Source organism: Rhopalosiphum padi, chromosome 1, assembly GCF_020882245.1.
Source record: "Rhopalosiphum padi isolate XX-2018 chromosome 1, ASM2088224v1, whole genome shotgun sequence".
In the NCBI taxonomy this organism is placed as follows: Eukaryota; Metazoa; Arthropoda; class Insecta; order Hemiptera; family Aphididae; genus Rhopalosiphum; species Rhopalosiphum padi.
In genome coordinates, this window is record NC_083597.1 from 41208152 (window position 1) to 41221285 (window position 13134).

General features: G+C 32.3%; 1 protein-coding gene across 4 annotated transcripts in view; it reads right to left on the reverse strand.

Annotated features, from left to right (window-relative positions):
• LOC132918245 (GATA zinc finger domain-containing protein 10-like) overlaps window positions 1-13134 on the reverse strand; it is a 103022-nt gene that overhangs the window by 20921 nt on the left and 68967 nt on the right. For 3 of the 4 annotated variants that reach the window (XM_060979379.1, XM_060979376.1, XM_060979380.1), the window contains 4 exons: window positions 10279-10374; window positions 3644-3829; window positions 1645-1784; window positions 1-115 (listed from right to left, as the gene is read on the reverse strand). The exon at window positions 1-115 is cut by the window's left edge and continues 339 nt beyond it. In XM_060979379.1, the coding sequence (XP_060835362.1) occupies window positions 1-115; window positions 1645-1784; window positions 3644-3829; window positions 10279-10374 (537 nt within the window). The remainder of the gene's footprint in view (window positions 116-1644; window positions 1785-3643; window positions 3830-10278; window positions 10375-13134) is intronic. The other variant, XM_060979377.1, reaches the window with a different exon arrangement.

A 13134-nucleotide genomic window follows, 5' to 3' on the forward strand; every position in this document is an offset into this window, starting at 1 on the left:
CTGTTGTTGTTGATTAGACGCTTGGTGGTGTCGGTGGTACATCATGCCGTTCTGCGCACCGTTCGTGGTATTCGTGTTGTTCAACGGAGTGTAACTTGGTTGAGAGTAACTGGAACTGTAATAAATACAAGAAATTAGTAAAAAAAAACCTAACGTAATCACCAAGATATAACCTGTTCTTGGTATTTTTTTTTTCTGGGCAAGAGCTCAAAAATTAGATAAATTTATTGTAATTTCATCATATTTTCTACTAAATTAATGTTTATGGCTAACATAAAAAATAATTTAAAGTGTATTACAAAATAACAATCCACATTAACTGAGCATTTACACGACAGAATACATTTATTTTCAAGATAAAAATCGTTAATATTTTAGAAATTCTAATTTTAAGCCGGTGTCCAAACATAATTCTAATCTATGGATAAAATCATCGACCGTATTTAACCTGAAAACTCAAAGTACATTCTAGAGAAAGTTTTACTTCCGTCTATCCTCGATCCGAATATAATATTGATTAATGAACCGCTCGTTATTCATTGATCAGTTTTTAATTACTAAATTGATTATTAGCAAGAATTTATTAATATTTCACTAAATACTAAAACGGCTATAATGAATACGAGTATATTACTAGTACTATTAATGCATTACACATAAATTTATACACATCAAGTTTTAATTGCATTCAATAAATTATATCTTATAGATTCATCTACATTAAAATGACGTCGCGGTGAATTCAATTAACGAACGCTGTGTTATTTGTGTTTGAATGTTTTGAATTAATAATGTTTCTTGAACTCGGGCACAGAGTTACGTAATTTGTTTGTACTATATTCATCGCGTAACTCTTGTTTGAATACGAGTTAAAAATAATGACTAAATATTAACTGTCGACGTAATAAATTTTAACTAAATTAAATAAAAGTAGAGAAACTTGTGTAACAGTTTAACCAAACGGTGTTCTTGTTTAATGTATGAATATAGTGAAGGCAACAAAAGTTATTTTTCCGGTGTTCAACCGAACCGTGCCGTCCGCCTCCAAATCATTGCAACAATGACAATTAAATATCAAATATATATTATTATTTGTGCACGTGTTGTACTGTCCCTGTAATAAATACCAAACACGAGATAGATTCGCGCACTTGAAATGTGTTATCGGAGATTAGTGTTGCGTTAATAATTCAGACCGGTTAAGTGGTCACGAGACGCCTTTGGAGCTACGCGTTAAGCGTGTTAGTGTGTAAAGTATACGCACTAGTCTGAAAAAGTCGCCTATTGTATAATACCGATATTGTGAGTCGAAAATCGATGAAAACGATTCGTATCGTAATCGTAAGACATTTTAAACGTGTTGATTTATTTAGATGAACGTTATTAAAAAAAAACTAACAATACCTGCTGTGCTAATCTGGACAAAAAAGAAAATATAAATTATATTTTGGGAATTTTGGGAAACTCGGTTGTCGTGTATTGTTATTAAGTCGTCTGTGCCGTTAATTGTACAGTATAATGTAACGAACAGTTACACAATAAAACTAGATCGTATAGACTTTAACGTTTGTAAGAACGTATTTAAAAAAAAAGAAAAAAAAAGTACAATCGAAACCGTCGTTTAATCGGTTTAAAATCACATACCTAACGTTCAGGCCCAGGCCGTGTTCGTGGCCGGTCAAGTACAGTGGCTGTTGATAAGCCGATTGATGCGAATGGTGAGAGTTGTGCGAGTTCATTCCCTGCATGCCTGTGTCCTGTGGGTGATGGTGATTCATCATCTGCTAAAAGAAAAAAATATGATATTGTATTATTTCTATTATCTTAAACGACTTAAACCTATATAGTATAACGTACGTAACAAAACAATGACGACAATTATGAATTCAAATCATATTTTGTTAAATTGGTTCATTTTTGTTTTAAATTTCGTTAAGCGAATACCTCTAATTGTAAATATTATTTATGATTGTTTTCATCATTATGATTATTGTTTTTGTTTTTTCGTGTGTTTAAAACAATCATATAATAATAGTTATTATTATTATAACTATATTTTTTTTGTTCACAAGATATACTCGAAACACCTCGAGGGGTAGCTAAAATAAATAAATAAAATGCAAACAATAAAATTAAAAGCAATTTCTTTGAAATGTTTATAATATAATAAATTATGATTATTAAGTGTGCTATGCCAACATCAATGTCATTGTTGCATATAAAATTTAAAATGTTTTCAGTAAAAGTCAGTAGAAAACCATATAAAATGTATATTTTAAGACTGAATTCCAAGATATAAAAAAACAACAATAATTTAAAAACGTAAACTTCAATTGATTATATCAATGTTAAAACACTTAAAACGAACGTTAATTTATTTTTCGAATCGATTGTATTCATATAATATTATTTGTACATAAAAAAAGACAATTTACAATATTACCCCATCATAATAATAATATAATATTCAAAAAGATTTATCGCTATTGTTATTTTAATTTTTTTCATAGGAAATTATGAATCTTGTGTCAAAACATTAGCCTTCGGTCATATAACACTATAAATAAAGAAACAGTTAAAAAAAAAAAAAACGATTTGCCTCATAAATATTGGGAGTGACATAAAGAGAAAAAATCGTAGTATTAATGTGTTAACATACATCATCACGGACCGTCCGTTTAAAAGAAAACCAAAGGGCAAAGATAATAAATACGCGCATTTATCAAAGAGAAATTTCCACCAAATGACGAAATTTAATAAAAACACAAAACCAGTACTCATAAATCACGATCGAATAATGATACACGATCTGTGTATATTATGCTAGTGGACATGGTAAAATATTTTTATTTTCTAAGTTCGATCGATCGGATCAGCCGCGGCATTTGGCACACCCACGAACACTAGAGTTAGTATTTCTAATACTTCTTCTAATGTTAATGGGCACACCCAACGTGACGATGACGAATCTTCCAAAGTCCAAACCAACTAATTGATAATAATACTCGTATTTTGACCTATTAAACGTATAGTTATATTATATCATATTATAATATCACATAAATCTGTTTACAACCAGTATATATGGTAGTCAATCTACGACGGAAATCATTGACAGTATTAATAATAAAATAATATTATATTCGATTATAACTTGTATCTTATTACATCTACAAACAATCAAAATTCTTAAGGTATGAAGTAAGAACTATAATAAATCTATCATGGTTGTGGTTATCGGAATCGTAAAAAATAATACTATCAGAAAATTAACAAGCCACAATATACACACAAACACAGGTACTATAATAAATTATTGATAAATATTTGACTTGTTTTCATGCTGGAAATTCTACATCAAGATTTTAGGTACCTATTTGTGTTTGGAATACAATATTCTTCATTTAAAATTCTAATCACTTGTTTGATCATAAATATTAATATTACTTTATACGTTTTAAAAAAATAATAATATTAAAAAAAAAAAAATAGAAATATGTGATTAAAGATATTTTAAACATTTTCTTTCGCGACATTTTTTAAGATTATTAAATAAAAATATTCAATTTAAATAATTGCCCCGGTTTTTATATTGTAATAATATATATACATCAATTTATGTGTTATGTAAAACACTACTCACTTGGCTATGTTGATACGCCAACGACGACGGTTGCGGTTGCGTGTGCGAAGTGATTATGGAATCGGCCGATCCGTTAGATGGGCTTGACACGTTGTTACAACTCGGCGAGGTGGTCGAATTGTTTCCTTGATTGCCCATCGACGGGATGTCGAAACTTTCGTCCCCAAAACTCGGCGTGTGAAAAGTCTGAAAATAAAATAAAAAACACGTTAAAAACTAAATAATAATTCGAATAAAAAAAGATTTTTTTTTTTGATTTTCGTTTAATGAATATTATAATAATTATGTCATTGCGTGGCCGATGAGGGTCGTCCGAATTTGACGTGCCGAAATCTTTTGCATCTTGTTGCGAGTCATTGCATTTTCGAGCAGTTATTAGGTAGAGTATTATGTTCATTTCAGTCTTTTTCGTCACGGTTGGGGCAGAATTACCCACGGGACCGGGAATTCGATCGTGCCTACTCGTGCTGATATTAATTCGCATCCCGGTAACGAAATTATACCATATTATTATTGCTGTTCGAAATGTGACGTTTGGAATGTATTTTAAAGACTCATCCAGACGATGTAAATATTATAGACGTAAAGCCTTACATGTACCCATTAAAAGCTAAACGGATGGCTATTATATATAATGTTAATTGAAAACTGACGCTCGTAGCATTGAACTGTGAAGCTATATTGTAATTTTAAAAAAAGTTTTGAAAATCCTGTCGGGAAAGAAAAACGGTTTTTTTTAAAAAAAAAAAAAGAAAAAAAATCGAACAAATTAATATTTATAGCAATCATATTTAATTAAATTTAAAGTTTTTGTGCCGGCGTTAAATTATTGCTCCGGACGACACGAGTGGTTCGAAAAAAGTTATACACAGATTCATTTGGAAACAAACCATATGTTTATTAAACGTTTTATGAGTGCTCAAAAACATTTTCTTAATTAAAAACGTAACCACTGAGCCAATAACAATTTATTTCAACCTTCTACTTGTAATTAGCGCCCCGGGGGCAATATAAATTTCTATTCATGATGGCCTTTTGTTTTAAATTGCTATTTGCTTTTTCTCATTTCTGTATTTGTTTTAAATTATCTTCCCTTCCCTCCTTACTACGCCTACCCTGAACTCGTTCATTTTTAAAGCGACTTCCATAATTTGTTTTTCTCTCAGCCAATAGGCCGTGCCATGATGTTTCATTGATTTTTTGATATTTAATTTAAAATCATATTTCATAATAATCCACAAGGCCTGTTAGTTATTAGGATTGGAAATTTACCAATAAAAAGTATTTATTTATTAAATTTAGTTCAAACACACTAAACTTAATGGGAATTATTATTTGTGAATTTAATATTATTCAAATAAACTTAAATCATTTTGACGTATAACTAAATTTTTAATGACCAATTTAAATCTTCAAAAGTACCTAGTTAAACTAACTAAAATTAAGCTGACAAGACCATACATTTTTAAATTCTTTAAAATGTTAACATTTTGTGGGCCATATAAAAGTTTTGTAGATTAAATAAGGCTAATAAAAATAGAAAGCATTCTTTATTTCAAATCAAAATCGTTAAAAGTGATTATTAGGTATTGGATTTTTATGTTATCTGCAAAGAAAACTGCTTGTAAAAAAAAGTTGATATTCATGAAAGAACACCGTTTTCATTTGTAACTTTATAAAACTTTTTTAACAAAACTTCTAACATTTTCTCAAGAAATTGTATTCCCGCGAGACGGAAATTTAATGTTGTTTTTGCAAGAAAAATACATAAATAATAAATATGCAATTATTTTTGAACTTGGAACATAAAAGAAATACTAAATATGATCTCCTTGAATTTTTCAACCGTATCTATTCGCATTTATGTTAAATTGTATTCGCGTTACATTACAAACGAATATGTAATATTATTTCAACAAAGTACAAACATTTTTGTACTTAGAATTTCACGGTTTACGTGTTGTTTTTTTTTTTTTTTTGTGTGTGTGGTTTTGGTAAATAAATAATATTTTGACATAACAGAATAATCAAACCACTTTTTCCATACGTCTTTAAACATATTTTTAATTAAAAAAACGAAAAAAAATCTTTTCGAATGTAAAAAAACATCGTCAATTAACACGGCTACATAATGTATTTGATTGTTTTCAACAAACGAACGTTTAAGCACGTCGTTTGTTGTGTATATATATATAATATATATAACGTTAAACGGAACACTGCACTGCAGCAGCCAGTTGGCCGGTCAGAGTTAATGAAGGATCAAGGTCGAACGCGACTTAAGTATAAATGCTACGTGAGATAATATCGGATTGTTTTTTTTTCTCTTTTCCTTTTTAACACCAACAGTCTACTGTATATCACTGTGATATTGTACAAGAATTGATGTGCAACGCCGTCGATACCGATTTTTGTCTGTATTTTTGGAGACCCCGAGTTACTTACTGATTTTAGGTAGGCATATACACTTATTATATAGGACCTAATCTCACGAGACTGAACAGACGCATAATATTATGCTATTCATATTATTATAATGTCTACTGTAATGCCGCGATGAACTGAAATGAAAATTCGTCAAAAGACCCCCTCCCCCCAGTGGCCTTAAAAAAATAATCAAATAACAACGTAAATATTATATGACATTATAATATTAAATTGATGTTTTTGTTGTTACGATGGTATCATAATATGCGGATGGGAGACGATCCAACCGATCAGCCGCAATTGGAAACCCGTATAGGTCGTTGGCCACGACCACGAAACGCATTCATTAACCAGCCACTATTAATATTATTATTATTACAGTTTTTAATAAACCTTCCATATGGCCGAGAAGCCACAAGATCGCGTGTTCACATGGCCGACGGCTTTTCTCCTACCGTTTCCGCGTGTTGATAGTACTACCGTCGCCGCACACGCGCATTATGTTATATTATAATATAGTACGTGTTGAGTCGAATCGAATCAACATCCGATCATGTTCGATTTATATTGATTTTTCGTTAATTTATATTTTCACCCGTGTAATATACATTTATTTTATCTCAAAACGTCCGATACTTTCTCAAACGATAATCACACACCACAAGTCCACAAATAATGATCTCCGCAAATATCCGAGACGAAACGTTGAAAAACGGCATGACCGCTTGTGTGTGAGCGCGTGTGGAAGTAAAAATTCGAGAACGAAAAGTCTGTACATGACGACTTCAGATCGTTGATATTTTTTAGTGATTTTAGTTATCGCATCCTTTGCGCCCCACAGCTCCACTGAACAACGAAAATAAATGCGTGCGTTTATAATGATTGATCGAACCATTATTATGGAGAAAAACAATTATGATTGTATAACAAAGATTGAAAAAAAACCTTTACCACGCGCAACTCCTAATTAATTGCCATGCGATTTATTTAACAATAATTTACGTTAATACAAAATCGTGAATAATTTATAAGAATATAATATATTGTTTTTTGTTTTTTTTTTTAATTAAATCCGTTGGGTAAAAACGCTTGAAATAAAAAATTAAAAAAACAAATTGCATGGGAATAATGTGATACTTGATAACCTTTTTGATAAATACTGTTCGTAAGCAAAATATTCTAATATTTCATCAGCTTAAAATGTATTTTTATTTCCATGAATCAAGGTCAATAGTTTTGTTAGGTAAAATCAACAATCCGTCCTGCCAACGATAAATAAAATAATAAATATTTTATTACCTTAAGCATTTATACAAACACAAATATTAAACACAAACGTCGTGATTATTTAAGAGGTTATAATTGTTTGTTCTAACTATTGTTCAATATTGATTAAGTATAAAACAAATCTATACGTACTCATTGGTTGGTTATTTCTATCGAGTAATTTAATGAACATAAATTATGTTTATTTAGGTGACTTCATTTATTGCATTTACAGTAGGATTGCATCAGCTTAGATAAAATTGTATGTTTTCGAATAGGTAATATGAAGCTTTGTTTTAACTTTGGTTTTACAGCTGCGTTCAGTGATAACACGTGGAATTAACTAGGATATTTTATTGCTCTCGAGGCTCGTAAAAATAAGAAAAACTACTCGAGACATCAAATGTCGGCGAACAAGATGAAAAAAACTGGTTTTCCTTTTCAATATTGAAATATTAGAGATATAATATCTATTGAAAATACTTTTTTTTTGGTTCTCTGTGTATTTTTCAAAGCATAAACTACTTAAAACGAGAAAAAAAAATCTTGTTTAACAATCTATTTAAGAAGGGTTTGCTCGATACAAATCTTGACAGTCACTTTATTTATAAGCATAATATATTTTTGTGGTTTTATCGCCACCAAATTATCTACCTATAAATCGTAACCGTAGTAGACTTAACCAAATCCTATTGGTGCACAGGCGTCTCCTTCCGGTATTACGGGTATCCGTTGTCACATTTCGTTGCTTCGACGTTATATGCGGCACGCTGCAGACGGAAAGTAATACAACTCTAATACTCGGCACGGCCTATCCAAAATCCTTGTATTCCTGTCAGTCCGTCGACGGTATAGTATTTTATATACGAATATATTAGCCATCGAAAAAAGATATCGACTATATATTTTAGTAATAGTATGGTGATTAAAGCTGTGAATGGAATATACTAATTTTATAAAATTCGTCGTTATTAGTTCTTAAAAACTACATTTAAAATCCCGAAAAAAATACACTTAACACGAATTTTAAACTCTGACAATAATTACAATACATTAAAAATATTTAAAACTAGTAATAATAACCAATGACTAATACAATAAAAATTCAATAGATGGTCGCTTTCAAACAATATACATACAAATGAAATAAACCGGTGAAACGTCTATAATATAGTAATTATTAATATTATAACTCATATTTAATGTCAAGAATACTAATTGTCATAGTGCCGTGTGTTGAATTTGTTTTTTTTTTTTTCAATTTACTTTGTGTCCTGGCTCTAGCGTTCACATACAGATAACGTTCAGCAGGATTAATGGTTCTACAGAGATAAACGAGTTGTTTATTCTTCGCGCAATTGTTGAATAAATAAAATCATATTTATCTTGAACTGTGCAGCGGTGAACGTACGATAGAAAATTGTTACACATTTTATTATCTTAGTGGGCTGGTTTAAAGTGTTTTCTCGGAATATTAGGTACTAGTGCATTTATTTAAATAAAGAAGAAACGTGTATAGAAAAAAAAAAGATAAGTGCTGTGAGTGGCAGGAGAAGGGAAAGGGGTGTAAAGATATATGTATATATATATATAAATATATGAGTATAATGAATTACATTCCATGGCCAGCTGTTATACGTCGGTCCGTCTGGCCTCTTTGTATCCTAATTATCATGGTGTGTGTGTAGTGCATGAGAGATATTCAAAAAAATACGGATAAGGATTTCGTAAAAACCTAACAATATTCGAAATATTACTTAACCTGTAAGATATTCGTTCGGCAGTAATGTTTCAAAAAGCAAAACGATTAATCACACGGTCCCGGCAGTATATCAGAAGGGCGTTTCAGAAACACGGCTATATATATGCGTCTCGTCAGAGGGGGATAGAACCAATAATAATAATAATGGCTAATTTCAGTTACTATATTATTATAATGTACAATACTTATTCATTTGTTTTCGTTTCTTTTCAAATATTGTTTACAAGAAACTGGTTCGCCAATTATATTTACATTTTTTTTTTTTTTTCATAAAACGATACAAATCGCGAAAGATGCGTTGATAAATTTATGAGAAGACTGAAAAATCAGCATACAATAGCCTCATATTTGTTGAATAATTCAACAAATATGTCTCTCTCTCTCTCTCTCTCTCCATCTATCTACTTTGCCTACCCCTCACCCCTCACTACATTCTCCAGGCACCTAACCGTGGTAACACTTTTTTCCCTTCTTCTTCTGCCATTTTATTAAGCATTCCATTAAAATTTATGACTTTTCTTTGTAGTCCAGTCTACACACATATTCTCTCTCTCTCTCACACACACACACACACACACACAAGCTCGAATACAACTACAACACGACAGGTAAAACTACCTCGATGCTAACAGACGCACTCTGTTCTGCAGCCATCCGTTCTTCCCCCAAAAACAGACTGCATCGTCATATTCTCCTTCTTCCTTCGTACGCCAAAAAACATCAACAAGTCTACGTTGCTGTGTATAGGTACAGCAGCTGCACAATAAATTTAAGGCAACAATATAGATTCGAGTGAGCACGTCACGCATTAATATACGATAATAAATATAAAATATCGTCGTCGAATAAATCGTCCGATTTTATCGTTAAAAATATTCAAACGTCAGAGTAGTTCCACGCAATATTATTTCAGTGCAATAATATTATAAACGTAAGGCGTGACATAAATATTGTTAATTCAACATTAAACACGGCTACACGCTATTGTTTTATGTAGCCGGAATGTAATATTAAAAACATTAATTGTAAAAAAATAAAAAATAATGCTTATTACGATAAAATGCTGAGTACCGTTGTGATATTATACACCGACCTCTTAATCACTTACCAGTTTAACCGAACCACGAATGAAAATAATATATAGGTACCTATATAATATCGTAAACAAAAGGAAACTCACGTGTTCGGCCATGCTTGTGTAGTGGTTGTTGTTGTTGTTGTTGTTGTTGTGCATGTTGTGGGCGACCGATAGGGACAAGTCTAGGTTGTCGGTCCTCTGAAAATAAATAAAACGAAAAACCGTTTAGAATATTATCTTCGCATTATAATATAATAGTATATTAATATCATTGCAGTGTTGTTGCCACGGCCGAAAACCGTAGACGAACACACGATTTTTACCGAAGGGAGCGCGGAATAACGGAACGTTATAATAATAATTACTCAGAGGGCAACTGCTGCAGCGGCAGTCGACTACGTGTCTGAGCAGTGGTTCTCATCGTGTGTGACGTCGCTCGCCAGAGAACCGCGTATTTTACAAACCTATCGGATTTTATCCTCTTACTGTTATCGCACAGCAGATCTCCCACCCCTCACTATCGCCACAGTTCTTACCCCGGAAATGTCATCTCTTACAGGTCTACAAATTCTTACATACGGATACGATAACGACAATAATATTGTAATAATATTAAATATTTAAATAATAATAATGATAAATTACCATCCGAAACCGTTTATCGATATCGATCCCGTACGACTATGCCAACCGCTATACAATACGAGTTAATACCGTGGAATACAGCTCGACTTTGTCGTACGACGTTACAATAGTTACAATAGTTTTGTGTAATACTAGGTGAAATAAATTGGGAATCACTGACGAAATACGAAACCCGGTATACCCATCGCATACACGGTTTAATGATTTATACCGGTAATAAATCAAAACCTGTGCAGAAGAAAATTACTATATATAATAATAATATTATATACTATTATAATTAGAGGCGCACCGAACAATGTACATCTAATTAATGCGATGCCGATAAATAATTGTGATATTGAAATGTAAGTACGGACGTGAATATATCACTGTGGGACGTTACGCCTTCGCGCGTAAAGGGTAGAACTAGGTGCACCTAATGAATCGTATACACGGAGTGAAAAAAAAAAACATTAATTTAGGGTTGTGTTATTGATTGCATTGTCCGTAGTACCTTATTAAATATTGTTTTAAAAAAAAAAAACTTTTTTTACGTTCGAAACAAAGGAATACGTTTGTACGATAATCAATACAAAGTAATTATTGTATTACATTCGTTAAAACACATTACGTTACTCTTGAAATAGTGACAGTATCACACGTTTTATCGAAAATAACAATTTTTTTAGTGACCCCGACAACTGGATATTATATATTATACTTTATGTGATACAATCGTATTTTGTACATATAATATATAGATATACACAAGTTATTGTGACGAATACAAATAACAATGTACCTATCGTGTTTAAACGACTTAAAGACATTATGAAGGAAAGAACTGGGCACCTGCCGAAGAGGCAATACGGTGCCGTCCGATCCAATCAAAAATTGTATCAACGTAATATCATTATGTTAATATTATTATATTAATCGGTAATTCGACAATCGTGTTATGGATACTTTGCCGAAAAGCGTAACTGTTATTAAATTTCGGTTAATAATAATGATAATAATTATCCGTGACGTCCGTCCTTCGGTCACTGCGGCGGAGGACCACCCAAACTACTACACCACAACGTCCGCCCCGCGACGTCCCCTGCAAACGGTAGACTGGCGACGGACAGGGGTAAACAGCGCAAACACGCGCCCCGGACAAAAGCAAACACGAAAACTAGTTTTCCACGTCAAGTAAATGTCAAATAAGCTCTGCCGTTGTAAATACCACCATTTATATATATTATTTTTCTTTTATTTACAATTGTCTCGTTTATTACCCGACCTCATTGTCTGCGATCTGCCGCCGCCGCCGCCGCCGCCGCTTTCAATTTATTTATTTTATACCGAACAATAAAGAACCGACTACTCATCTATCTCTCTCAATATATTCTTATCTCTCTCTTACCCTCTCACTCTCTCTCTCTTTCCTCCTCTCTCTTCTCCACTATCTCTCGCACACTGTATCCGTCTATATCTCTCATATACACTTCGTCCTCCTCATCGTCCACGTATAGCCGTCACCCTTAAAAAAAAAAAAAATGCTCCACCCCAGACGCACATTATTCTTATTTGGAAAACACAAGGTTAAGAATTAATATCAGACCGCTCGTAATTGATGACGTACCGATCGACCGTTTATTATATCCACCGCCGTGGCATAATGTCATATAGGTGTATTATATATATCATATATACAGTTTATCCTCCCCGGACGGACGATGGGACGTTACGATGTAAATAGCATCGATAAAATATTAATAGAAGGTGACCGGACAGCGATTTTTTTTTCTGTTAGATATTTATTATTATTATTATTTTTATTTTTTTTTTACACCCAGACTAAAAATCTAAATCAAATGCGTGCACCGTAAAAATAATGCAATAACGTTATTCTACTCGTTCACCTCCTAGCTTTATTGTAATTCAGTATACGACCTAAACTTTTTATTCTTTCAATTTATAAAAGGATTATTTTAAACTTTCTGTGAAACTAACGAACGACTTAAAGAACACTCGTGCAGTTTAATTTAACTTTTTAAAACTATTACGGCATAATATTTATCGTGTGATGCACGGGAAATATATGTAAATATTCCTCCCCGTAATACTCTATACTCCTCTGCCGAATGTTTTATATAAATAAATAACCCACCGTCAGAGGCAATTAAATCGCTCTAATGGGCGAAGATGGCGGCGGTGATGATGGGGAGGGGGTGTCGAGGAGGAGCGCTCCCCCAAGCAGTATTGATTAAAGTGCATATATAGAAAGAGATTCGAATCGGCTTAAAGTATACAGCTGTGTACAAGAGCTAAGAAAGATTGAAAGGT